This window comes from Serinus canaria, chromosome 7 (genome assembly GCF_022539315.1).
Source record: "Serinus canaria isolate serCan28SL12 chromosome 7, serCan2020, whole genome shotgun sequence".
In the NCBI taxonomy this organism is placed as follows: Eukaryota; Metazoa; Chordata; class Aves; order Passeriformes; family Fringillidae; genus Serinus; species Serinus canaria.
Window position 1 is genome coordinate 15,511,378 of NC_066321.1, and position 26,259 is coordinate 15,537,636.

Sequence of the window (26,259 nt, forward strand, 5' to 3'; positions counted from 1 at the left end):
AATGGGCGCGCGGGATGTGACGAGCGGCGCTTCCGGGCCCGGCGGCGGCGGCCGCGCGTGAGCGACGGGGCGGGCACGGGGGAGCGGCCCCGGGGGTGACGGGGATGCGGCGGCCCCGGGGGTGATGGGGGTACGGCGGCCTCGGGGGTAACGGGGAGGCGGCGGCTCCGGGGGTGCGGCGGCTTGGAGGTAACGGAGGTGCGGCGGCCCGGGGGTGATGGGGGTGCTGCGGCTTGGGGAAGGGGGATCACGCACAGGCTCCGGGTGCGGTGCGGGGCAGGGCTCGGACGGGGCCAGAGTGATGGGCCCATGGGACCGGTGTCGGGGCGGTCACTGGCGGGTGGTTCCCGACGGACCCATTCCTCAGCCATGTCCCCTCCGCTGGAAGCAGTAGCCATGTCAGAGAGCAGGTCGGTGTTTGAGGCCGCTCAGGACCCTGAACTCCTGCGCGGGCTGAGCCTTGTCACCGGAGTTGCTGCGGATGCGGGTGCTGCCCAGCTGGCACCTGCGAGCCACGGTGCGTGGGGCTCCGCGGGAGCGGCGGGAGGGAAGTTATCTGACTAAGCTCGTGTCCACCACAGATTTATGTTCTGTCCCCAGCTCAGATTGGGTGATCACCCCGGAGCTGGGCCATAGGAGCTACCTGGTGGGTGGGTAAATGGGCTTTTTTTTGGTGACACCCCGAGGTCCCCGAAGCTCCTTCAACCATAGGTTTCTTTGAGTTGGCTGAGGAGGGACAGAGGAGGCTCCACTCCTTGCGGTGCAGCCTGCAGGCTGCCTGTGTACAGCCCTCCCTTGTTCTTCCAGAGAAACCTGCAGCACCCAGCTGTGAGGAGAAGGCCCATGGGGTCGCTGAGGTGCCAGAGAGGATGTGTTGCTTGACCTGCGGGCAGGTGTTTGGGAGCCGAGAGGAGCAGGTGAGTAGGGCTGAACAGTGTGAAGTGGGAGTGGGGCTGGCATGACTAGTGGGATCCTGCTATGGAAGCTCAGCCCCAGCATGGTGCAGCCCAGTGTTGGCTGTTTGCCCACTGCTCACGACCTATTGGGATCTGGCACTGAAACCTTGTATGTTATCAGTTAAAGGTATCATTAGTAAGTAAAGGGTAAGTGCAGCACAGGCCTGTACTTGTTCAGATTAATTGTTTCATGGGTAACTCCTTAAAATACTGTGATTTTCCAGTCAGGACCACTGAAGGAGCCCAGCATCAGTTTAGTCCTTGTCACCTCATGCCCTTTGGTGCTGATGGCTTTCATGGACCACCAAGATGCTGCCAGCTCATGCTTTTTTGCTCCACAGACTGAGCACTACCGTCTTGACTGGCACCGCTTCAACCTGAAGCAGCGACTCCTGGGGCACCGGACGCTGCCTGAGGAAGTGTTTGAGGAGAAAACCCGCACAGGTGAGAAGCTGGATTGTCTTCATTAGAGCCCAGGGGCTGTCAGCCACCTCACTGGGGTTCTCCTGTACAGGGATGAAGCCTTCTGCTAGTGCAGGGTTCCTTTTTTCTGTCCCTGTGGTGTTTTCTCCGGATCCAGCCCTGCTCCTGAGCTATTAGGATTTGTTATAGGCAAAAGGGGATGTTTTAACTGAGCCCCTGCCTAACCCTGTCTGGGGATTCAGAGCTCAAAACTCCTATGTCCCCAGGTCACAGCCTATTTGTGATATATAGGGTTATTTGACAGAACATTTCTGGGGTTGTGGGCAATCTGCAAGTGCCCTTGGAGTCACCTCGATAGTTTTGGGGAGGCTGTTCAATAATCTTTGCTTTATTTCACTGCATCTTTCTTTTCCTTGCAGGTGATGTTTCCAGCATCTCAGGATCTGACTCAGATAGCTCTGATGTGAGCAGTGAGTCAGAGTTGCTGCCCTCCGTCAGTGACACTGGCCGGACCCAGCAGATTCCCCGCTCCCACAAAGTGCTGCTCCGCAATGCGAAGGGCCAGCTCATCTCCGCCTACCGCTGTGTGCTGCTCACTGGGAAGGCAAGTCACAGCCCAACTGTTTGGGAGAGGGAGTCCAGAAAAGGTGGTGGCACTCGGGTGTAGATGTCTCTCTGATAGTCTCCTACCTCCTGTGCTAGGAAGGGCGGACTCTGGTGCCAGGTCAGAGCCCCAGACTTGTTGGCGGCCTGTTATTTGGCTCTGGGGTGCTCCCAGAAACCTGCTTCTGGTGCTAGCAGAGAGGCTGGTCTCTGTCCTGGGGACAGCAGGAGGTAAGGCCATGGGTGCTAGCAAGGGTGTCTCTGTATCAGGGTGACATTGAGGAGTCGGTGGAGCTGACAGCATCACTGCAGAGCCTCAGTGCAAGCACATGCTGGGTTGTGCTGATGATGGGTGGCGGGCACTTCGCAGGAGCAGTGTTCCGGGGGTGAGTACAGGGGGACAGCAGGACTGTCTGGGCACAGTCAGCTGGAGCTGCTTTTGCATGGTAATGCCACGCACACTAAGCTCTGTGGCTCATGCCTGCCCCTCTCCACAGCCTGAAGGTGCAGGAGCACAAGACCTTCCACCGGTACACGGTGCGAGCACGGCGGGGCACAGCGCAGGGCCTTCGGGATGCTCAGACCCCAGGCTCAGCCCCCAGATCGGCTGGGGCCTCCCTGCGCCGCTACAACGAGGCTGCGCTGCTCAAGGTGAGGGTGCAGCACTGGGCTCCTGGCAGGGAGTGCTCTTGCTGCCTCTGACAGGTGGTACCACGCTGCTGCCCTCCAGCAGCAGCGTGGTACCACCTGTCAGAAAAGGGGCAGGGCCCAATTGACGTTACTCTCTTCTGGATTTGTCCCTGCTCCAGAGCTATGTTTGCCCATATAGTGTGCTCAGGATCCCATAAAGCTTCTCCTTTCTCCCCAGGATATTCAGGACCTCCTGGCAGCCTGGGCACAGCACCTGAGTGAAGCTCAGCGCATCTTCCTCCGGGCCCCTCATCACAATCGTGCACTGCTCTTTGGTGGCAGGAATCCACCCCTCACCCGAGGGGACCCTCGCATCTGCCACATCCCCCTCAGCACCCGCAGGGCAACCCTGCGAGAGGTGCTGCGAGTCCACGCCACGCTGGCCAGCCTGCAGGTGTATGGTGAGTTGGACCAGCCCTCATGCCTGTGGGTCAGGGCAGGTGGCATGACGTGGTCCATTGTGCATTAGGGGACACTACCCTATGGGGTGGAGGTGCTTGCTCTTCAGCCCTCAGTCCCTGGAGACATGGGGTGCTCCCTGTCCTCAGGCAATGACGGGAGCGCCCTTGCTGCCTAGGGAAGGACACACCACTGGAGGACATCACTGGGTCCCCCCGGAAGGTCTGGCAGAAGAGGCAGAAGAAGGCAGAGGTGGATCCCCCGCAGGAGGACACAATTGGTGAGTTGAACCATGGAGGGAGACATGACTCTGAGCAAGCAGGAGGGCTCTGATGTTATGGCATGGGCATGGACCACATTGGCAGTTTCAGAGTGTGGCCAGACAGGAGAAAGGCTGTTCTTGGCTCAGAACCCTGAGTGATTAGTTCTGTGTATGGAGCCTTAGCCCCAGTCTTATCACCCTCCTCAGCCCCAGAGGAGGAGGAGGAAGAGGAGCAAGAAAGTCCTACAGGGGAACTGGAGACTGTGGAAGTGACACTGGGGACCTTGGACCTCCGGGAGTTCGAAGTGATGCCCAAGAGAAACCGCAAAAGGAGGAAGAAGAGGGACAAGAAGGTGGAGAAAGGTGAGGGGAAGAACTGGCAGGGGCAGTGTAGAAAGGCATGGATGGGATGCAGGCTGACTCTGACCCTCTTCCTCACGTGTTGCCTGTGCAGGGCCTTGTGCTAAAGAGACTGGTGGGCAGGCTGGCTTGGAGCCAGTGACAGAGCTGCAGGGGGAGGCTGAGGCTGGGCTGCTTCCCTGGAGCAATGGAGGTGAGTGGCTTTGGCTGGATGCCTGCCCCATTTACTGGTGGCTTTTCAGTCAGGTGAAGAGCACATTGTCCTGCAGATGCCCAGAACACCTGGGTCTGAGAAGTCTTAAGTGCAGTCGTGTGCCTTTGAGTGAGCTGTGTGTTTGGAGCCAAGGGGGTCAGGCAGCACCTGGTTAAGCCAGGTGTATTGGGGGGATTGGAGTGGGTCTTACTTCAGGAGGAGACTTGGCTGCTGACAACAGCGCCTAGCAATGCCATAGGACATGGCTGCAGACTCTAAAGGTGGTGGAGATCCTACAGTGCCCAAATCCAGCTAGCAAGCTGATGCATTGTGTGTGTTCCCTGGTCAGACCAGAGTGCTGCTCTGCTCAGTCTGCCCATCGGACCCCCCTCCTGTTCTTCCCTCACAGGAGACCCTCAGACCCAGCTCTGCGATGCTCTGTTCACTGCCTGCAAGACAGGGGATGTGCAGACACTGCAGCACCTCCTGGGAGTGCCAGAGAATGGGAGCCTGCCACAGCACAGTGAGAACGGGCAGTCTCTGGATATGGCCCGCTCCCTGCTGAACCAGCCCGTGGATGAGCAGGGCTGCACCCTGCTTCATGTGGCAGCACAAGCTGGCAGGGCTGAGGCTGTGTGTCTGCTGCTGGAGGCAGGAGCAGACCCTACCCTCAGGTATGGCTGCAGGGCACCCAGTGGTTCACAACCCCTGCTGTGGGAGTCCAGCAATTCACTCCTGTCTCAGCTACAGGAAACTGGTGCCACTCTTGTCCTGGGACAGCCAGTATTGGTCTCTGTGACCCAGTATGTCCGGGGTTTTTATGGGAGGCCTAGGAGCTGAACCAGCCTTCTCTCTGCCTGCCTGGTCTGGTATGGCAGCAGGGGGCACTGCCTCAAAGTGCACCAAGGTTTATTGGTAAGCATTTCCAAGGGCCAGGATGAGACAAAAGCCCCGTGCAGGGGCTTTGAGAGGCAAGAACTTGGAGGACATGAAGGATTCCTAATCTGGTATAGGAATAAGGAATTTTCCCCTCCTTGGCTGATACTGTGGCCTGCAGTACACACTGCTCATCTCTTGGGGGGGTCACTGGGCTCATAGCCCAGTGGGATGCAGACAGTACGATGGTAGTGTGAGCGAGCTGGTCTCCCTTGTCTCACAGGGACAGGCAGGAGAGGACTCCATACTGCACCTCTGCTGACAGACGGACCCGCAATGCCTTCCGCAAGTTCATGGTGGACCATCCAGACAAATACGACTACAGCCGTGCCAAGGTGGATGCCTGCCCACTAACCTCATCCACAGGGGTGCCCCAGAGCAAAGCTCTCCTTTCCCACTTGTGCATTGCCCCAGCTCAGTGGGAGATGCTGCCTGCCCTCAGGTGCCAGGGCCCCTGACACAGGAGATGGAGGCCAAGAAGCTGGAGAAGAAGCGGGCACAGAAAGCCCAGCGGAAGCAACGGCAGCAAGCACAGCGGGAGGAGCAGCACCGCTGGGAGCAGGAGCAGGAAAGGAAGCAGTGGTTTGCAGCCCTGTCTGACAGGGAGAAGGTGAGGGTTGGGAAGGGGATCCAACCTAGATAAGGCAGTGCTGATGTGGTGGGCTCTGGGCACAGCAGATCCCAGGGGCTGCAGGGGCTGAGCTGTTTCTACTCCCCAGAGGGCACTGGCTGCTGAGAGGAGGTTGGCTGCCCAGCTGCAGGACACCGGCACAACTCTTGCCAATATCAGGTAACCATCCCAGCAGCTCTGAAGACAAATTCTCCCATGTCAGTACAGCTGTTTCCTGCCTTTCTTGCTCCAGTTCTCATTTCCAGTTCAAAGCTATTCCTGACCACCCAATTCCCAATAGTGCTTTTGTAAAAGTTTCCTCCCTCCCTTGCCCTGCTCCCCTGAAATATCTTGCTAAAGATGACTTGGTCCACTTGCAGCCAGATCTGCAGCAAGCCAATGCCCCAGCCACTCCTGTGTCCCTGTTTACTTTCCTCTGCCACTCCACAAGGTTTGTTGGCAAACAGCACTCCCCATGCTTTTCTGGGCAGGGGCTTTACAACCTTTATAGGGCCAAGTCCCTAAATGTTCATTCTGCCTCAAAGTACCTCACATCATGCTCAGACTGAGCATGTCCCCCAGGGAGTATGTCTTGGCCAGGCCATTGGGTGAGCACTTCAGCCCTGTGAGAGCGGAGGAGCCCCAGCTCCCTCAGGCTGCTCGTGTCTTGTGTCACGGTCCAGGCAGGGAATCCTTTCCTCTACTAACTCTTTTGCAAGTGTCCCCTTTGCTCAGGGGCAGCTCTGCTCTTTCCTGCAGCCGCTGCTGGCATTGTGGAGAGTCCCTGTTGGGACGGATCCCTTTCCACTACCTCGACTTCTCCTTCTGTTCCACGGCCTGCCTGCAAACACACCGCCGGGCCCAGGCTGGCCGCACCTAAAGCTGGAGACTGCTGCCACCTGCCAAGGACCAGTGTGGTGGGGACGTGGCTGAGCACTGGCTGTACGGCAAGGGAGAACCTGTGCAGCAGCGATGGTCAGAAGGACTGAGCTGGCCATGTCACTCTCTGGGCATGAATATCACTCTGGGTGGTGACTCTGGCAAAGTTAATAACTGAGAGGTCTGCATGTGCTAGTGTGAGGGGCTGGGACTGTTCAGTGGCCTGGCTTCAGCCAACTGCTGCCAACTTTTCTCATGGCTACCTCATAGGTTGCTATCTGTGGGTGTAAGGACAGATCCTGACACATACAGACTCTGCAGCCCTGAGCTACCTCCAGCCATGCCTGTCGACACCATCAAGGTTGTGCTTTTACCTCTCCTCTACTGGCTGCCATCAGCATCTCAGCCGTCATGTTAGCAGCTACTTCCCCTGCCTACATTGTCAATAAAGAGGTGCCTTGAACCCCTGGCCATGGGGGAATCAGCATGGTCACTGAAACTATTTGGGGATGCGTGTTGCATTGACATGCAAATCAAGCTCAGTCCTGAGTCCCTTACTCATTATCAGAGGCCCTGCTTGTCCCCAAAGGTCTGTGCCAGGACCTGTGCCACTTTCCTTAGCCCCTGTGCTTTGTCAGCCCCTTGCCATCTCCCCAGCCCCAGTGAGAGGCAAGGCCAGTGCCCAGCAGTGTTTATTCTGTGGCCATGGTGCTGCAGCCAAATGTCCTGTTGTAAAGGGGTCGGTCAAGGAAGAGCAAGAGAGGAGTGGGAGGTGCCCTTTCTAGCTCCAGCACTGTAATGTTGTTGGGGTGGCCAGCGTGCAGCACCGAGCCAGGCACAAAGAGGGTCTGCTGGGGCCCACGACAGCTCCAGTACCGGCCCAAGTTGAAGCCATTTATCCACAGCAGTCCCTGGAAGATGATGGAGATGGGACTGAGCTGTGTCCTGGTTCACTCTTACCCCTTTCCCAGTTATGCATTGCCTTACCTTGCTCCAACCTGGTAACTTCACAAAGGTGTCCCAGGCAATGCCAGGTGTCTCAAAGGTCCCAGTGTAGAAGGCTGCCCCCACTCGGCCCCCACTGCTTGATTTTGGCAGAGCAGCATGGGGCCAGCCCTGTTGGACTGCGGTGTCTATGGCCAGGGGATAGATGAGCCAGTTGCTGAGAGGCCTGGAGTTCAATGAGAGGTTTCCCAGCAAGCCCTGAGATGCAACAGGAGGGGAAATGAAGCAGCAGTATCTGCCAGGACGCTTGGGGCAGCCCCAGGGCGTGTCTCTCTGGCAGCAGTGAAGGTGGGATGGGATCCCCTCTAAGGAGTGAAGGGCCCTCGCAGCTCTGGCAGCATAAGTGGGAGAGGGGTGCTAGTCTCTGAGCCCTGTTCTGGCAGGTCTGAGATGAACCAGGGAGCAGGACTGGAATTGGCCCCACAAAAGCTAGACTGTCTCAGGTGGCAGTAGAGGGTGTTTGGTCACATGGGTTGCCAGGCCATTCCCTCTGGAGCCTAAGGGCGCTCTCCCCTTACCTTGAAGTCACTGGTGTTGGCCCCGAAGCTGATCCTGCCCATGTTCTCCATGAGGATGTCCAGGGTGTCCCCTGCCTTGCCTGTTACCTGCAGCGTTGTCTGCCCGTCCCTCTCCAGCGTTCCCTGGTACTCCTAAAGCCACAAAGTCAGTGCTGCTGGCCCATGTTTGGATCCCACCACCCCCAACACTGCCAGTAGGCACAGAGCATCCTGCTGCCAGCCCACCAGAGCCAAAGCTGCTCTCTGCCCTCAAAGGAGGCAAATTTGGGCCCAAGAGCCACCCCGCAAAGGCTCAGTACAGTTTCTTGCTGTCCCCAAGACCCTGGGATGGCACAGCCCTCTGGCGCACTGTCCCAGGGACTGGTATGCTCCCATAGCCTCACCTTCTGCAGCATCACATAGCCACGGTCACAGATGCTGTGGGGAGGAGCACCCAGCGTGGCTGGGTCTGGTACATCCCAGGGCAGCTGTGTGTGGTACACCACAAAGCCATGGACCTGCAGGACACAGTGCAGTGGCACAGGAAGGGAAATGGAGCTGGAAGTGAGCTCTGCTCCTCTGCCCCAGAGCCAGGGCCAGGCAGACAGGAGCATCTCCACAAGTGTCCACCACTACACCCAGCCTCTCACCTGCTTTAGGGCCTCAAAGGTGAGAGGGAACTGGCTCTGGATGGGCCCAGAGGGGCACAGCACATCCAAGACATCCAGGAGGTCAGCATACTGCAAAGAGAGGGATGGGTGCTGGGCAGTTGAGTAGTGCCACGCTGGGGCAGTATGGCCTTCAGGAGGGGCACTCACCTTCCGTAGGGCCACCCAGCCATAGGCATACTTGGGGGTGGCAGGTGGCATCGGGCCAGCTGGCAGGGGCTGGAACTGAACAGCAGACTGTCAGCTACCCCATGGCAAGCAGGGAGATGTCCCTTGCCCTGCTGGTACACAAGCAGCAGTGCCCAGTACTCTCCCCTTATTCCTGCCAGGTTTGTTACCTTGCTGATGACCGTGCGAATGGCAAACAGCTTCTCAGTAGGGTCTCCTGCCTCTGAGAGGGGGGCATCATAGTCATAGCTGGTGGTCACTGGTTTGTACTGGCCCTTGTAGTCAGCACCTGGCCAAGGAAGGGGTTCTGGCACAGCCCAGGGCATGGAACCCAGCCCCAGGCTGGCTTCAGTGCAATGTGGGGGGGCATGACCCAGAACTGTGAGCCCTTGCATAGGCATGAAAGGAGTCCCCAGGAGAAGATAAGCTTGGGTTCAAGGGCCCTTGGCTATGTGTCAACCTGCCCCATGGAAAAGAAAAGAGCCTGAAGCAGGTTTCTCAGGGATGGCGAAGGAAAGCTCTCCAGCCATGCAGTGTGCCCCTCCCTCCCTAGAGCAAGGCTCTACTCACCGCTCCAGTAGGCAAAATTCGTCCCTCCGTGGAACATGTACCTATGATACACCCCAGAGAGCCTGGTCAGCAACACCACAGACCCAGCAGGGGCTCACCAGGCACTGCCCCTTCCCTCCAGCACCCACAGTCCCTGCTGGCCTGATCCCAGTGGGATGAAGGCAAGTGGTGATGCCCACTGCCCTGGTGGCTGTGCCCTCTGCCACCTGACTACTTGCATGTTTATGCTGGCTCCCAGCTGCAGCATGTCCTCCAGCCCCTGGGCCACCCACGCTGCGCTGGTGCTGGCATGTGCCTCGCCCCAGTAGTCCAGCCAACCTGTGTAGTACTCAGAGTTTACCTGGAGGACAAAGAGACTGTCACCTGCAGCCTGGGCCAGCACCCCTCCTTGCCTCACTGCCCGGCACCTCTGCCTCCCCAAAGCCGTGGCATCATTCCCCCCACAGCACCCACGCCAAGCTCACCAGGGGCCCCTTCGGTTCCACGCGGCGCTGGGCACCAAATGCCTCCGTCACATTGGATCCTGTGGAGGTGCAGAGGGGGAGGTTGGAGCAGGACAGAGAAGGGACCCACACCCTCTCTCTCCTCCTCCCCCACAGGGATACCTGGCCCAAAGTCGACGGTGGCATAGAGCCCCTGCAGGGTGCCGCAGCGCAGCTCCTCGGCTCGCGTGCTGTCGGTGGTGAAGAGCAGCACCTCGCTGCCCAGCAGCGCCCGAAAAGAGCCCAGCAGGTGCCGTAGGTATCCGTAGTCACAAGCATAGTAGCTCCCATATTCATTTTCCACCTGCGAGCGAGGCAGGCACACATTATGCACGTGGCAGGGTTGCAGACAGGTCACACTGCCCACTGGGATGAGCACCAACTTCCCCCCTTTCCTCTGGACATCATCAGATGTCTTGACAACCCCCCAGGAGATCCTGAGCATAACTTTCCAGTGCCAGCATGAGCTCCAGCTCTGCCAGTGTCCCTCCAACCACAGCTGTGGTGATGGCAGGTACCTCAGATTCCCAGCCCTTGGATTTAAATCTAGGTCCAGAAGTTGGGAGGGATTTATCTGAGCTTTGCCTGGGTAAGGTCACTGTGTAGGGGATACACAATGGGGCTTTTTGGGGCACATCCAAAGATGACCCAGAGCAGGGCATAGGGCTGGGCCTAACAGCACCTTACCTGCACACTGATAATGTTTCCTCCCTGGTGGTACAGGCGTGGCTTGATCTTGGGCAGCAGGACATGCAGCCAGGAGTCCACAGCTGCCAGGTAGGCTGGAGGGACAGAGGCAGGGCAGGGGCTGGCTGCAGCATCCACCCCAGCCCACCTACAGCCAGCCTGCCAGGAGGAAGGCACAGCAGATGGGGCAGAGATGGGGAAATGGAGATGGAGTACAAACTATGGGGCTCTCAGAGGATAAAGAAGATGATGGGAAAGACCACAGAGACAGATCTGGCAGGTGTGTGGAGGCAATGCTAGGACTGGCACCAGGCTGTAAGGACATGGTGCCCAGAGCCCTGTGCTGAGCCTCACCAGGGTTGGAAGTGCGCAGGATGATGTCTGGTTTCCACAGCAGCCAGGCAGGCAAGCCACCCTGGAGAAACACACACAGCAGAGAGGGAGGCAGAGAAACTCCTTGGCAGCCTGGGCCTGCACACTGCTGAAATCAGCCAGTGCAATGCGAGTACTTGGCACCAGCACGGCCTGTTGCCTTTGGGGCAGCAGCCTGGGCACAGCGGGCACAGCACTGGAGTCAGCACCACAGCCACAAGGGCCAACCCTGCTGTGCCCTTCCCAGACCACCCGTCACCCCTCTGTGCCAGGCTGGGGGCCAGGGCTCACCATCTCCCATTCTGCACAGATGTAGGGCCCTGGCCGCAGGATCACCAGAAGTCCCAGCTCAGCTGTCAGGTCCAGGAAGGCTTCCACATCCCGGTTCCCAGTGAAGTCATAAACTCCTGGCAGTGTCTCATGGTAGTTCCAGGGGACGTAGCTGGAGTGAGAGGGGAGATCAGTATGCAGGAGCTAAGGACATCCCAGCACAGAAGGGAACCATCCCACCAGCTGGTCCCTCTGCTTCTGGGAGTTGGCCTGCAACCTGAGCTGAGTATGGCAGCTCGGGCTGGACTGGAACTAGCTCACACTCATGCTTGTGTCTGGCAGGGGTGACCTCGGGAGGTCACAGCCAAGTGCAATTGTTGGTGCTTGGTCCCTGTGGTCAGACAACACCCTCATCTCTGTTCCTACAGATCCCAGAAAGCCCGTGGTGGCTATGGGCTGTGCACCATCAGGGCTGTCGCCACGGCTTACACCTGCACAGCACTGAGCCCGCTCATGTACATCTTGAGCAGCCGGTCCCTCCAGGCAGGGCGCGGAACGCGGGCGTAGTGGATGCTGCCCGAGATGTAGCGGAAAGGGGCACCGTCCTTGCGGAAGCAGTTGTGGTCGTAATCCAGCTGGAAGGAGCGTTCCGAAGGGGAGGCCTGCAGGAAAAAGGAAGAGCTGGAGGCTTGCAGAACCTCCAGCCGCCCCTCTGTTTCCCGGGACAGGCACTGACGGGGCTGGTTCTTGGCGGTACCCTCCCCCGAAGGGGATGCCAAACTGTCCCGGGAGAGCAGGAGGGAGGAGCCGAGCCTCCCCGCTGATCAAACACCCCGGCTGGGCTGGCGGCGTTTGTGGGGACGTCGCTGCTGGGGTGGGTGCTGCGAGGGCAGGGAAGGAGCTGGGAATGCAAGCTGGGACATTGTGGCAGGACATGGGCTGCTGCAGGAGGGAGCTACACCATGACGAGCAGGGAGACGGATCGGGAAGGCAGATTCGGGAGGCGTCCCACTCGCTCCTTCACAGCTCAGTCCCGTGCGCTTCGCCCAGACTTTCCACCCTTGTTTGCTAACCTGCGTGTGCAGGAGCCCCGCTGCCAGCAGCAGGCCGAGGGCCGGCAGTCCCATCCTCGCCGGGGGCTCGGCAGGCCCGGGATGGGGATGAGGTTGGACGTGGCTCCCCCATCACGTGAGCCGGGCAGGATCTCTGCCAGCGCTTCCTTCTCCCGGTCCCAAGTGCGGGCAGCTGGAACAGGTGGGGCGGGACCACGGGAAAGGGGTGGGCGGCTCCGACACTCCACGTCGGGCCAGCCCCGCAAAGCCCACCCCAGCAGGGGATGCAGCTCCGGCCGGCGGGCACACCTCTGGTGCCCAGTGGGGTGGGGAGTCGCAATCAAAGTCAGGGGACAAGGAGCCTCGTAAAAGCGTCACCAGCAGGCAGAAGCCTTTCCATTGAACTTAGCCCGCTTTTTCTGTCAGAGAGGCGGTGATGGAAAGCTCGGCTGTAGCTCTGATCGGAGGGCTGCTGCTGTCGGATGAGCGGAAGGAAAACGTCCCAGGGCCGAGGGCTAGAGCTGGTGACAGAGCTAGTGGCAGGGGTGTCGGGAGGTGCTGCGGGACAGGACGAGCCCGCCGCAAGGCGGAGGGATGGCAGGGCCGGGCCGCGGCGGCAGCGGGCAGCGGGAGGCGGTGCGGCCCCGCCCGCTGGGTGACGCGGCGGTGACGGGCGGTGACGCGGCGGCCCCGGGCGATGACGCGGACGGGCGATGGGGCAGACGCTGTGCGTCTGCTCCCGCGGCACTGTCAGCCTGGGGGGAGCACGGTACCTCCTGCTCCACCGCCTGGCAGAGGGGTGCGCGGCGGGCTGGGGCGCGGGGGGCTCGGGCGGGGGTCCCCGTGCTCCGGGAGGGATGCTCGGGCAAGGGGGGACGTCCTCGGGCCGAGGGCGTACTCGGGCGTGGGGGGGGTTGCTTGGGCGTGCTCATGTCGCGGGGGGGGATGCTCGGGCATGGAGGTGCTTGTACAGGAGGAATGTTGGGTGTGGGGGGGCATGCTGGGCACGGGGGTTCTTGTGCATGGGAGATGACTTGGCGTTGGGGTGATGGTGCTCGCTCAGGGGTGGTGGTGACATGCTTAGGCATGGAGGGTGGTTGTGCATGAGGACATGCTTGGGCATGGGGTGGCACTCAGGCACGGGATGCTCGGGCAGGGTGGGGAGATGCTTGAGCCCAGGTCACCTTGGGGCTTGGGGAAGTATTTGGACTTGTTGAGGGATGATGCTTCAGCACTGGGGTTGCTTGTGCATGACAGATGATTCTCCTGCTGAGTGACAGGGAGGGGTTGGTCATTCTCAGAAGTGGGTGCTTGGGGCCATGGGAGTGCGGATGATTGAGCCAGTGGGTTTTTTCATACAGAGAGGGGATGCTTTGGGTTCCTCACAGGTGCCTGCAAGATGGGGAGATGTGCATACCGGGGGAATTTATGCTGCCCTCTGTCCCCCTCCTCTGGGTGCTTGTAGATGAGACTGGGCACCAGGCCCCAGCATGAATGTCACAGCCCCCAGCCCATGCTGTTCTTGACTCCTTGCAGGGGCTTCAGCTATGTGGACCTGGTGGAGGGACTGCGGGACGGGCGCTTCTACGCCCTGAAACGCATCTTGTGCCACGACAAGGAGGACCGCCAGGCTGCCCTGCACGAGGTGGAGATGCACGGCCTCTTCGACCACCCCAACATCCTGCGCCTGGTGGCTCACTGCATGGTGGAGAAGGGCACCAAGCACGAAGCCTGGCTTCTCCTGCCCTATGTGAAGGTGAGGGGGTCTTTCCTGGCTGCCACACCACCCCAGAAGCAACAGTGGTAACCATTTGCTTGTGTTTGCCAGGGGGGAACCCTCTGGAGAGAGGTGGAAGCACTGCGAGAGAAAGGCACCTTCATGCCAGAGCAGCGGATCCTCCTCATCCTCCATGGGATCTGCCGTGGGCTGCAGGCCATCCACAGCAAGGGCTATGCACACAGGTGAGGGGTGGTAGCACTGGCTGGGGGGATTGGCAGGGGCCCTGGTGGGCACTCAGTGATGTCCATCCCCACAGGGACCTCAAGCCCACCAATGTGCTGCTGGACGAGGATGACCAGCCTGTGCTGATGGACCTGGGCTCCATGAACCAAGCTCGCATCGAAGTCAACAGCTCTCGGGAGGCCATGGCTGTGCAGGTGGGTGGCCTGGGACGTCACCCCATGAGCCTGTTCCAGTCCCTTCATCCCCATCCTCTTCTTTGCAGGACTGGGCTGCCCAGCGCTGCACCATCTCCTACCGTGCCCCCGAGCTCTTCACAGTGCCGAGCCAGTGCGTGATAGATGAGCGTACGGATATCTGGGTAAGGATCCAGCCCTCTGACCTCCCCCATCCCACTGCTACAGCGCTGCACTGACATCACCTCGCTCCAGTCCTTAGGCTGTGTGCTGTACTGCATGATGTTTGGAGAGGGCCCCTATGATGCCATCTTCCAGAAGGGTGACAGTGTGGCTCTGGCAGTTCAGAACCCCCTCACATTGCCCTCCACAACCAGGTGAGGGGCTGGAGAGGGTGACCCTCTTCCGGGGTGGCCCCCTGTCCTGTGCACCACATGGGTCCTCCCCTCGCCGTCTTTCTTCCAGATACTCGGCTGCATTGCAACGCCTGCTCTTCTCCATGATGACAGTGAACCCCCAGGAGAGACCCAGCATAAATGAAATCCTCCACCAACTGGAGGGGCTGCAGCCAGCACCAGCAGGGCAGGACACTACACAGATCTGAGCCTTCCAGTGGTGACACATCCTGAGGCTGAGCCAGGGGAAAAGGAGCTGCCCTAATCCCTGCTGCCCTGCAGACCTGTTGCAGAAGGGATTGATGCCCTGGGGAAGAGCTGTTGCTCTGTGCCAGAGGTGTGTTGGATTTGGAGTGTCCTGTGCCCTGGATGCTGCTGCCTGGGCCTTGGTCTGTGCCCCTGAGCTGTGGATATGTGATCTGCTAAACATGGGTCCCTTGCCAGCTGCTGCCTTCCCTGGGGGTGGCAGAAGAGGATGCTGTGGGACCCATCCTGGGGATGGGAGCCGCTGTCCTGCAGCTCTGTGCCCTAGGAAGGTTGCTACTGCCCGGAGCAGAGCTGCGGGCCGGATCCCGGTGCTGTGCTGGAGGGAGGCAGAGGGAGTGCCCACTCTGCCATTGCTCTAGGCACCGATGTTGCCTTGTGTTTGAAGTAAAGTATGTTCTTGCAGAGCTGTGGCTGTGTCCCTGTCTGCAGGGAGGGGTTCTGCCAGGGCATGGGAAGAGCAGGGAACACTGTCTGGGCTAGGCAGCCAAGCGTTGCTGGAGGCAAAGGGCAGCGGAGGCCAGCCTGAGCAGCATAGCCAGAGCATTAGCAGTAACCAGGGAAAGTTAATCCCTGGCCCCAGAAAGCTCCTATTGGGAGCTAACACAACTGCAGCTGGAGCCAAACACTGCTTTTCAAAGCCTCCAGAGCTGGGCACTGCGGGACAGGGATCAGCACAGGCAGGCAGGCAGTGGCAGGGGTATAGGCAGAACTTCTCTGCTGCCCATGAAGAGGGAGGTAGATGCCCAGACTGGGAAGCTGTCAGACCCTAGGAGGCAGGACCAGTAGCCCTGCTCTGGTGGGGGTGTGCAGAGCATGGGGACAACACAACCACCCCAGCACTGAGGACAACCGCAGCCCAGGGGGGAGCTTTGGTTGGAGGGGCTCCAGCAGGTGGTCTACCCACAGAGAGGGGGTAAAAAATGAGATGCAGACAAGCATTTAACAGGGAGCATTGCCCTTCTTTAATCCTCTCACCACACACAGCAGTACAGCAGCCTGGGGTCTGTGCCATGCTGGGTGCCATTGCAGGGTGTACCCACTGCACCAGAGAGCCAGGAACACTCCTTGCCCTGGATGGTGACCACAGGGGCAGGGCTGCCAGATAACTCCCACTGCTTCAACCATCTTTCCAGGCAAGCCCACCTACCCTTGGGCTGCACATGAGGAGAAGACCCAAAAGCTGCCGTTCTTTTCTTGCTCAGACTAAATCTGCTCTCCTGAGCTCCAGGATACAACACAGGGCCATATATCACATGAGGAAGCAGTACCCGCCCCTGGCTGGAGCAACGAGTGGGGTGGGATGTGTGCCATGGCACCAGGGACTAGACCCCAGGGCTCTTACCTGCACAGGTAGCAAGCTGGAGCTGGAGCAGAGCACTGGGAGGAAGCAGAGCAGCACCAGTAGCAAGGTTGAAGCACTCACCACACACCTGACCTGGCAAGAAACCGATACAGCTGGGGGGATACTGGGACACATGGAGGCTCTGAAACGGTTTATTGCAAAGGGTTTCTGTAGGTAACACAGGGGAGGAGCGTGGTCCTTTTTAGGCTGAGGCTTCTCTACTCCTCACCCTCTTCTTCATCCTCATAGGAGTCCAGGCCCACTTCCTCGTAATCCTTCTCCAGAGCGGCCATGTCTTCCCGTGCCTCGGAGAACTCCCCTTCCTCCATGCCCTCGCCCACATACCAGTGCACGAAGGCACGCTTGGCATACATCAGGTCAAACTTGTGGTCCAGGCGAGCCCAGGCCTCGGCGATGGCCGTGGTGTTGCTGAGCATGCAGACGGCGCGCTGCACCTTGGCCAGGTCGCCCCCTGGCACCACCGTGGGTGGCTGGTAGTTGATGCCCACCTTGAAGCCTGTGGGACACCAGTCCACAAACTGGATGCTGCGTTTGGTCTTGATGGTGGCGATGGCAGCGTTGACATCCTTGGGCACCACGTCCCCACGGTACAGCAGGCAGCAGGCCATGTACTTGCCATGCCGAGGGTCACACTTCACCATCTGGTTAGCCGGCTCGAAACAGGAGTTGGTGATTTCGGCTACTGACAGCTGCTCATGATAAGCCTTCTCTGCAGAGATGACAGGGGCATAGGTGGCCAGGGGGAAGTGAATGCGAGGGTAGGGCACCAGGTTGGTCTGGAACTCGGTCAGATCCACATTCAGGGCTCCATCAAATCGTAGTGATGCTGTAATGGATGAAACAATCTGACTGATGAGTCTGTTCAAGTTGGTGTAGGTTGGGCGCTCGATGTCCAAGTTCCGACGGCAGATGTCATAGATGGCCTCGTTGTCCACCATGAAAGCACAGTCTGAGTGCTCCAGTGTAGTGTGGGTGGTGAGAATGGAGTTGTAGGGCTCTACCACAGCAGTGGAGACTTGTGGTGCTGGGTAGATGGAGAATTCCAGCTTGGACTTCTTGCCGTAATCAACAGAGAGTCGCTCCATCAACAGGGAGGTGAATCCAGAGCCAGTGCCACCTCCAAAACTGTGAAACACGAGGAATCCCTGGAGGCCTGTGCACTGGTCAGCCTGTGGAGAGAGACGAGGAGAGATTACTCTGAGATACATTTCTTTGTGACAGCCCAGCTGTCCACAAGTCCCTTCAGGACCTGGTGTATCCCTGCCCTGGTCAGCTGCATATCCCACCCAGGGCGCACCATGGCTTGCAGTTTGTTCTGAGCCCCAGCAGGATGCTGGACCCCAGTCCAGGGAGACACATCCCCTCTCTGCAGTCACTTACCAGCTTACGGATCCTGTCCAGCACTTGATCAATGATCTCTTTGCCAATGGTGTAGTGCCCACGGGCGTAGTTGTTGGCAGCATCCTCCTTGCCAGTAATCAGCTGCTCAGGGTGGAAGAGCTGCCGGTAGACTCCTCCCCGAACCTCATCTAGGAGAGAACAGGGGCAGGTTGAGCCCAGGGGAGGCTGCTGGTTTGAGCTGGCCGCCAAGCAGACACGTGGGTGCTAGCAGCCGTTCCTCACGTTGGCTCCGCCTGCCCCCGTGGCATGGCCAAGGACCCACACGTCAGCAGAGCCAACACCAGCATCAGGTTTCTCTGGCATGAGGAGGTGGCTGCCACCTCCCTGCGCAGCTCAGCTTCTCCCACCCTTCAGGAGCTGCCTGCCCACAGCGCAGCAGGAGCTGCCATGCCGGTTGGGCTGGTTTCTCTCGGTGCACATGTGGTACAAGCGCCGCTGACTCTAGGACACTTCAAGAACAAAAGCAGGTGTTCATGTTTGTGGCTTCTCCTGGCGAAAAAAAGGGCCCTCGGGGTCGAACCCAGTGCTGGATATTGTCAGAAGACCACGAGCACCAGCTGCCTGCTACCCACCCCGGGGGGCACCTCAGGCTGTGTGAACTCCAGGGAGTGTCCCACAATGGGCTGTTCCCTAAAATAATGACCACTATCAGAGCCCAATTAGGGTGCACTCACCAATCACAGTGGGCTCTAGGTCTACAAAGATGGCCCGTGGGACGTGCTTGCCAGCTCCAGTCTCACAGAAGAAGGTGGTGAAGGAGTCATCCCCTCCGCCGATGGTTTTGTCGCTGGGCATCTGCCCGTCGGGCTGGATGCCGTGCTCCAGGCAGTACAGCTCCCAGCATGTGTTGCCCATCTGGACGCCGGCCTGGCCGACGTGCACGGAGATGCACTCACGCTGGGGAGGGGATGCAGGGATGCAGAGTCAGATCCTGGCACAGCTCTTTCATGCCTGCTCCAGGGAGGGCTCTAGCTGGTGTTAGTGTTACACAGTCACCCACACCAGAACTGCTCTCTGGTCAGTGGTCCCAGAGAGGACATTTTCCTTTGGGTGTCCTCCTGCATCACCCTAAGGGACTCCCTATAGCTGGTGTCACTCTCAGCCATTCACAGGCACCATGCTGGATTAAGAGCTAGCTTCGGCATCCCTCTTGCTCCTGCCCCCACAAGCTCAATAGACTCTGGCTGTGCCTGTCCTCCAGCAAGGGGGGAGGGGAACAGAGCCTGACCCAGCTACTCTGCCAGGGTCCCTGGCAGCCTCAGCCCCTTCCCCATGCAACTGCAAGTCCAGTGAGGAGCTGAGCTGACAGGTACACACATTTAACCAATGCAGGGGAATCAGCATGGGCAAACCCCTCTGCCTGCTGTTCCAGACCCAGATAAGCAGTATTGTGGGGTCGGTGGACTTGGGGATGCAAGGGTGGTAGATGGCAGCCAGAAAAGGGCTGGCAATGAAAACCAGCAGTTTCTGAGGCAACACAAGATTCCCCAGGCTACACAATCCACAGCCCTGTGCTGCAAAACCGCTGTTGGCAGAAGTGCTGAGGAGCAGACTGTGAGCTGGAGATGAGCCTCATGCACTCCATTCAGGAGGTGCAGGCCTGCTCCGCTACTCCAGCATCCCTCCTCTGCTGTCCCTGGCATCCCGCCTCTGCTAGTCCTAGCATCCCTGTTTCACTGCTCCCGGCATCCCTGCCTCTCTGAGCAGGACACCCCGACTCAGCCCCGAGGTCCTGGAGCAATTCTGTCCTGCATTCCCCGACTGCACAGCGCCCTCAGCAGTTTTGGGGTCCGTGCCCCGGTCCAGCGCCCGGCTAGGACAAGGGCTCCTTCTTCCCGCGGGAGGGCCAAGAGCAGCCCCAGCCACAGAGAGGAAGGGAGGACAGCCGGGGGCAGGTTCCCCGGCAGGGCCCGGTCAGCGCTGCGGCGGGCAGAGCGCTGCGCTGCGCTGCGCCTACTGGCACGGCCCCGGCCCACTCCTGATCCGCTAAATATAGACAGCTCCGGCCCCGACGAGGGCAGCGGCCACTGCCCGCTTCGGAGAGCGTCCCGAGCCCGCTCCGCCGCTGCCAGACGCCCGCGGGACGGGACCCCCACAGAGGTTCCCGGCCGCCAGCCCCGCCGGGGCTAGCGCGGCCGCGGGGAGAGCCCCGCCGAACGCTTCGCTCCGGCCCCCGGTGCCCGGCGGGCGCCTCCGCCCTCGGCAGCTGTCCCCGTCCATCCGCGGCCACCGCTCCCCGCCGGAGAGGTCACCCCCCTCTGTCCCCAGCGCCCCCCCGCGCTACGCCGGCGGTGGCGGTGGGGGGGGGGGGGGGCAGGCGCCCCGGTGCCGCTGGCGGCAGGGAGGGGGGCACAGCGCGGTGGGGGCGCGGCTGCCCCCGGGCAGGGGCCCAAGGTCACGGCGGGGAAAGAGGGGGCGCGTCGCGACGGCTACAGCGTGCACGGTGCTGCGGGGGCACTGCCGGGGGGTGCCGGGGGCCCTCTCCGCCGCCCTGCCTGCCTCCCGGCCCGCACTCACCATGTTGCGGCGGGTGGTGCGGGCTGTCCCGGAGGCTCTGTGCGGCGGGGTTCGGCGCGGAGCTGCGGCTACTGCAATCCCCGCCGCAGCGCTCTCTAATAGGTGGGAGGGGCTTGGCGCCGCCACGCCCCCTTATTTGGGTAGACTTGTATGCGGGGAGGGAGTCCCCCCCTTCGGGGGCCAGGGGAGATTGGCAGAGTCCTCCTGGCTGCGGAGGAACCCCGAGGTGTGGGGCCCGAAGCTGCTCCCCCTTCTCCGCCGGGAGGAAGGCGGGAGCAGAGGGCCAGGCTGTCGGCAGGAGGGCTGGGGACCAGCCCTCAGGGGTGACGGGCAGTGCTGAGCCGCCAGCACCGGAGGCAGAGTAGGTAGAACAGTCCCTAATCTGTTCTGCTACCAGCTCCCCCAGGGATGTGGGGAGACCCCGAGTCCACCTGGGCCTCTAGAACAGGATAAAGTAGGAGAAACATGATAGAGACACGAATCAGATTCAGGAGCCCACTTTGTTCCCCAAACCTGCCTTTGCCATCGATGCTCTGGGACACTCCAGCAAAGGTTTGCCCTTCTCTCCTGGTGGGGACAGACAGGCAGTCCTGCACAACCTTGTGAGGCTGCAGATCTGCATGACAAATCTGGGCTGCCAAAAAAGGGTCATTGCAGCCTGCTTGCTGTTAATAACTTGTGACTACATTCAGAGCAGCAGCTCTGTTTGAGCCCTGGCCTTGGCAGCCACCCCTGCCAAGGCCAGGGCTGATCTTGCTACCGAGGATGCCTGGATCATCAGCCTTGAATGCTGCCTGAGCAGGGAGAGGGCTCTGTCTTTGATGCCAGGACCTTGGGTCATGCAGCTCCCCATCCCTGGCCATGGGGATGGATGGGCCTCTGCTGCCTAACAGCATGCCAGGAGACCCTACTGAGTCCCTTGTCCGGGACAGAGATGTAGGTTAACTTCTAGAAAAATCTATAGGACACAATTTCATCTCCTACATCCTTCTGGTGGCAGTCATGTCTGTGAAGACACAGGGAGATACCAGCAATTAAATTACTCTGAAGGAGCAGATTCCTTCCTTTCCCCAGAATCAGACAAGACATAAGAAATGGATCAGAGCAGCACCTGATGTGAGGGGCAGTGACTCCTGCCCTGGAATAGCAGCAGCAGGCACCACTCACTCTGAGCCTGGTGCTCCAGTCACAGGCAAGCAGAGCAGTGCCAGCAGCCTTGTGCAGAGGAATGAGTGCCTGGCTGTGCTCCAGCAGTCAGGGCTGGCCCCCACTCTCCCCTCCAGCTGACACGGGTGCATGCTGGGAGGAGAAGGGCAGGGGAGGACAGCCCCTGTGGGTCAATATAACTGGAGCATTAGTGGTAAGCAGGGAAAATTAATCTCTGGAAACAGCACACTGGATAATGGCTAACAGAAATCTCCAGTTTGCAGCTGGAGCCAGAAGCTGATGCTGGGACTCCTTACCACCAGGCAGGGCAGTGAGAGGACTCAGAATGGGGACAGTGCAGAAGATGATCTGGGCCAGGTAGAGTGGGGCCACATGCCCCAGGGGGAAGGCAGAGATCTGGAAGAGCAGGGCAGGCTGAGGGCAGAGGTACTCCCAGACAGAGGACCCCATGCCTAAGTTTGGTACTTCTCCTATCACATCCGCAGCACTCCTACAGATCCCTTTGGTGGACATGCTCCAGCACCTTCCTAGAGCCTGCCATGTGTTCTGGGCATATCCCTCTGCTATGAGGCTCTTACCTAAGGGGGAATCTTCATCTGGAGAAGAGCTGGGAGGAAGCAGAGCAGCACCAGTAGCAAGGTTGAAGCACTCACCACACACCTGACCTGGCAAGAAACCGATACAGCTGGGGGGATACTGGGACACATGGAGGCTCTGAAACGGTTTATTGCAAAGGGTTTCTGTAGGTAACACAGGGGAGGAGCGTGGTCCTTTTTAGGCTGAGGCTTCTCTACTCCTCACCCTCTTCTTCATCCTCATAGGAGTCCAGGCCCACTTCCTCGTAATCCTTCTCCAGAGCGGCCATGTCTTCCCGTGCCTCGGAGAACTCCCCTTCCTCCATGCCCTCGCCCACATACCAGTGCACGAAGGCACGCTTGGCATACATCAGGTCAAACTTGTGGTCCAGGCGAGCCCAGGCCTCGGCGATGGCCGTGGTGTTGCTGAGCATGCAGACGGCGCGCTGCACCTTGGCCAGGTCGCCCCCTGGCACCACCGTGGGTGGCTGGTAGTTGATGCCCACCTTGAAGCCTGTGGGACACCAGTCCACAAACTGGATGCTGCGTTTGGTCTTGATGGTGGCGATGGCAGCGTTGACATCCTTGGGCACCACGTCCCCACGGTACAGCAGGCAGCAGGCCATGTACTTGCCATGCCGAGGGTCACACTTCACCATCTGGTTAGCCGGCTCGAAACAGGAGTTGGTGATTTCTGATACTGACAGCTGCTCATGATAAGCTCTCTCAGCAGAAACCACAGGGGCATAGGTGGCCAGGGGGAAGTGAATGCGAGGGTAGGGCACCAGGTTGGTCTGGAACTCGGTCAGATCCACATTCAGGGCTCCATCAAATCGTAGTGATGCTGTAATGGAAGAAACAACCTGGCTGATGAGTCTGTTCAAGTTGGTGTAGGTTGGGCGCTCGATGTCCAGGTTCCGACGGCAGATGTCATAGATGGCCTCGTTGTCCACCATGAAAGCACAGTCTGAGTGCTCCAATGTACTGTGGGTGGTGAGAATGGAGTTGTAGGGCTCTACCACAGCAGTGGAGACTTGTGGTGCTGGGTAGATGGAGAATTCCAGCTTGGACTTCTTGCCGTAATCAACAGAGAGTCGCTCCATCAACAGGGAGGTGAATCCAGAGCCAGTGCCACCTCCAAAACTACGAAACACGAGGAATCCCTGGAGGCCTGTGCACTGGTCAGCCTGTGGAGAGAGACAAGTAAGGTTGCCTCAAGCACTGACTTGGCTGGAGGGAAGTTTCAGACTTTGGTTTGTGTAGCTGCAGATTCCTCCCAAGGTGCAGCAGAGCTCACACCATGCTCCCACCCTCTGAATGATGCTGGACCCCAGTCCAGGGAGACACATCCCCTCTCTGCAGTCACTTACCAGCTTACGGATCCTGTCCAGCACTTGATCAATGATCTCTTTGCCAATGGTGTAGTGCCCACGGGCATAGTTATTAGCAGCATCCTCCTTGCCAGTAATCATCTGTTCAGGGTGGAAGAGCTGCCGGTAGACTCCTCCCCGAATCTCATCTAGGAGATAATGGCAAAATAGATTTGCTAAATGGATGTGGGGAAAGGTAGCAGGAGCGCTCTTGGGAGTGTCCCACAATGGGCTGTTCCCTAAAATAATGACCACTATCAGAGCCCAGTTAGGGTGCACTCACCAATCACAGTGGGCTCTAGGTCTACAAAGATGGCCCGTGGGACGTGCTTGCCAGCTCCAGTCTCACAGAAGAAGGTGGTGAAGGAGTCATCCCCTCCGCCGATGGTTTTGTCGCTGGGCATCTGCCCGTCGGGCTGGATGCCGTGCTCCAGGCAGTACAGCTCCCAGCATGTGTTGCCCATCTGGACGCCGGCCTGGCCGACGTGCACGGAGATGCACTCACGCTGGAGAGAGGAGGCAGGGTCAGATCCCAGCAGAGACCAGAAATGCAAACATTGCAGGAAATGCACAGCCCTGGAAGGTCAGCTCTGGCCCTCGCCTGCTTGGGCAAGCCACACTGCCCTCATGCCTGTGTGCCTGTGTCCCTCTCAGTTTTCTGCTTTCTCCCAAATCTAGGGCTCTGTCTCTCATCACTGCACTGAGCACCTCAGGGGCTCAAGGAGATAGAGACGTATCTGCAACAGCCCAGGATATCAGGCCACCCATCTCCTGGACTGGCCTCACCCACAGCTCTGGATGGCATCCAGTGAGCATCTTCTCCATTGCCCAAACATCCATGTGGCTTGAGGGCTGAGGCCCTGCAGCATCTGGTGCAGCCCCTGTTGCAATTCCAACAACAGAGCTGAAGGCTGAGATGGCAGAGCATCATCAGGACACTAGGAGCTGAGGGCACTCAGAATGGGTGCCCACCAAGAGGGGGGATTTACGAACATGAATGGTTGCCATGCTCCATGAGGCTCAGCTTCCCCAAATTAGCTCTAGAGGAGGAGGAAGCATTAGCTGCACTTCTTAAGTCAACAGAAGTGCTGAGGTGGGAGGGTCTCCTAGCTCACAGTTTCAAGGGCAGTCTCAGGTCCCCCAGAAGAAGCCAGGTGAAGGGGGGCTCTACAACCTCACTCCCTTCAGATGAGGCACCCCAGAGTGTGCAGTTCTTTTGGTAAGAATGAAAGTATTCAGTGCCTTAGATCTGCTGTTGCCAAGGATTTGGATGTGTCATCAGGCACAACTGAGTCAGAGGAGCATCCAAATCAAGGCGGATTTCCAGAGCCATGGTGCCCCACAATGAGTCAGCTGGCAGGAAGCCGGTGGAACCAGCCATTTTGCAGGAGCAGGGCAATGGCTGCTGTCCCAGAAAGTTGCACAGGATGCAGCATGTCCTGGCTCTCTGCATCTAAAGTACTTTCAGTGCTGCCTTTCAGAGGCAGCAGTGACAGTGAGGGATGGCAAAAAAATAAGCCCTTGATAGCCATGGTGAGAGGCAGAAGCTCATGTCCTCACCTTTCCCAAAGCTGAGGCGCAAGAAGAGCAAAACAATACCCCACCTATCCCTCCCAGCAGGTCCATAAATGTTGTGTAACACAAGGAGCCAAGGGTAAGACCTGAGGACTTAAGACCTGAGGTAAGTCTTCCAAGATCCTCTACAGAAGGGCACAGAAAACACTTGGCACAGATGCAAGCACCTCAAGGAAGAGGAGATGAGAGAGGACTGCTCCCTGGCAAAGGACTTCGGGAATCAGTGTTGGGGTGGCAGAGGGTTATGCTGCTCACTGCACTTCATCCCAACAACAAGCAGCAGCCAGGATCGGCTCTGTGGGACCCAGCGCTGACAACAGGCTGGGCAGAGCCCAGCAGCGCCCGGACACAGCAGTGCTGGTCACCAGCCAGTAGCCTCTGCCTTGTTCACGGCAAAGTCTGGCACAGGAAGGGCTGGGAGCATGGCTCCGGGGGACAGCAGGCAGGGTGCCAGGGAAACCTTGGGGCTGGGATGTTCTCCAGGGCAGCTGGAGAGCTCATGAGCCAGAGATCATCGCAGGACCACGGCGGCAGGGCAGCCTGGAAGCCCACCCACAGTGATGCCCACCCTTGGAGCACGGCAGTGGGTGAAGGAAGCCACAGCTTATTGCCGGAGCTCAGCTGCGGGCCGGCAGTGTGGGGGGCTGGCAGACGGGGCGAACTCCCCGCAGCCGGGGATGGCACCGCGGGACACGGGCAAGAACCAACACTACTAAAAGTGGGAGAGGGATGAGACGTGGCGTGTCCGCCCGAGCACCGTCTCCGCAGCCGGGGGGCTCGCTGGTGGCCTCCTTGCCACGGGTACAAGGGGATGCTTAAAGAAGGGAGGCTGCTGAGAGCCGGGGAGGGGGCCGCTCAAGAAGAGGCTGAAGCCAGGCGAAGGCAGGGCGAGCACAGCAGGCACTCCCGTCGCCAGCTGCCCGCATTCTGGGCTGCCGGCAGAGCCCTCCCGGGAAGGCGCAGAGAGCTCAGCCCGCTCCGGGGTGCACCGGAGGGAGGGAGCGGCTGGGGCTGGCACTCACCATGATGCCGCCGCTGCCGAACGACCTGCCTGTCCCCGGACTGCCGCAGCTCCGCGCTCCGGGACGGCCGCGCCGCCACCGCCTTATACCGGGGGCGGCACCGGCGCTACGGGGCGGGCCGTCCCGCCCGAGACGGCCCCAAGCGCTTTCATAGATTTGCGTGCATTGCGCATATTTGCATAGATTTGCATAGATGGGGCTGTGCTGCCTGGCGGGGTGCGCTGGTGGGCCATTCGGGGAGCAGCACCCCCTGAGTGGGGCACCCGAGGATCCCCACGAGGAAAGGGCAGTGGGGCGTAAGTGTTGCTCCTGCTATGCTTGCTAGTCTTGGCAGAGGGGTTCTCCTGAAGAACAGAGACGGCACCTTCCAGCTTGGTGTCCTGCTGATG

General features: G+C 59.5%; 5 protein-coding genes across 13 annotated transcripts; 2 read left to right on the top strand and 3 right to left on the bottom strand.

The window, feature by feature from the left end:
- The first annotated feature begins 37 nt into the window (after positions 1–37).
- On the top strand, positions 38–6,813 carry ANKZF1 (ankyrin repeat and zinc finger peptidyl tRNA hydrolase 1). 6 transcript variants are annotated; one of them, XM_050977116.1, is made up of 16 exons: positions 38–57; positions 392–517; positions 808–917; positions 1,298–1,400; positions 1,799–1,983; positions 2,253–2,368; positions 2,480–2,633; positions 2,851–3,073; positions 3,250–3,351; positions 3,541–3,696; positions 3,788–3,886; positions 4,296–4,560; positions 5,046–5,157; positions 5,265–5,432; positions 5,542–5,612; positions 6,192–6,813. In XM_050977116.1, the coding sequence occupies exons 2-16, from the start codon at positions 397–399 to the stop codon at positions 6,310–6,312; spliced, it is 2,106 nt and encodes a 701-aa protein (XP_050833073.1). In that variant the 5' UTR covers positions 38–57; positions 392–396; the 3' UTR covers positions 6,313–6,813. The 6 variants fall into 6 exon arrangements, with proteins under 6 accessions (XP_050833073.1, XP_050833072.1, XP_050833074.1 ...); XM_050977115.1 differs by having other exon boundaries at positions 45–130; XM_050977114.1 differs by lacking the exon at positions 38–57 and adding an exon at positions 78–189.
- A 174-nt stretch (positions 6,814–6,987) lies between these two features.
- GLB1L (galactosidase beta 1 like) lies at positions 6,988–12,701 on the bottom strand. The gene is made up of 16 exons (XM_009087909.4): positions 12,104–12,701; positions 11,520–11,692; positions 11,052–11,202; positions 10,743–10,803; positions 10,389–10,483; positions 9,825–10,005; positions 9,684–9,742; positions 9,438–9,559; positions 9,220–9,260; positions 8,820–8,938; positions 8,632–8,706; positions 8,464–8,553; positions 8,218–8,331; positions 7,835–7,966; positions 7,299–7,514; positions 6,988–7,222 (listed from the first exon to the last, which is right to left on the bottom strand). The coding sequence occupies exons 1-16, from the start codon at positions 12,155–12,157 to the stop codon at positions 7,004–7,006; spliced, it is 1,902 nt and encodes a 633-aa protein (XP_009086157.1). The 5' UTR covers positions 12,158–12,701; the 3' UTR covers positions 6,988–7,003.
- A 37-nt stretch (positions 12,702–12,738) lies between these two features.
- Positions 12,739–15,284, top strand: STK16 (serine/threonine kinase 16). 2 transcript variants are annotated; one of them, XM_009087910.4, is made up of 7 exons: positions 12,739–12,881; positions 13,619–13,838; positions 13,911–14,044; positions 14,119–14,239; positions 14,308–14,403; positions 14,474–14,595; positions 14,684–15,284. In XM_009087910.4, the coding sequence occupies exons 1-7, from the start codon at positions 12,796–12,798 to the stop codon at positions 14,820–14,822; spliced, it is 918 nt and encodes a 305-aa protein (XP_009086158.1). In that variant the 5' UTR covers positions 12,739–12,795; the 3' UTR covers positions 14,823–15,284. The 2 variants fall into 2 exon arrangements, with proteins under 2 accessions (XP_009086158.1, XP_018766987.1); XM_018911442.3 differs by having other exon boundaries at positions 12,758–12,851.
- Positions 15,285–16,358: 1,074 nt separating this feature from the next.
- LOC103814372 (tubulin alpha-5 chain) lies at positions 16,359–25,966 on the bottom strand. Of its 3 annotated transcripts, none has more exons than XM_050977121.1 (4): positions 25,871–25,966; positions 18,319–18,541; positions 17,624–17,772; positions 16,359–17,412 (listed from the first exon to the last, which is right to left on the bottom strand). In XM_050977121.1, exons 1-4 carry the CDS (start codon positions 25,871–25,873, stop codon positions 16,441–16,443), a joined length of 1,347 nt encoding a protein of 448 aa, XP_050833078.1. In that variant the 5' UTR covers positions 25,874–25,966; the 3' UTR covers positions 16,359–16,440. The 3 variants fall into 3 exon arrangements, with proteins under 3 accessions (XP_050833078.1, XP_050833079.1, XP_050833080.1); XM_050977122.1 differs by lacking the exon at positions 25,871–25,966 and adding an exon at positions 20,162–20,266; XM_050977123.1 differs by lacking the exons at positions 18,319–18,541; positions 25,871–25,966 and adding an exon at positions 20,162–20,262.
- Positions 22,037–25,972, bottom strand: LOC115485586 (tubulin alpha-4A chain-like). The gene is made up of 4 exons (XM_050977120.1): positions 25,871–25,972; positions 23,557–23,779; positions 23,274–23,422; positions 22,037–23,090 (listed from the first exon to the last, which is right to left on the bottom strand). The coding sequence occupies exons 1-4, from the start codon at positions 25,871–25,873 to the stop codon at positions 22,119–22,121; spliced, it is 1,347 nt and encodes a 448-aa protein (XP_050833077.1). The 5' UTR covers positions 25,874–25,972; the 3' UTR covers positions 22,037–22,118.
- Positions 25,973–26,259: the final 287 nt, after the last annotated feature.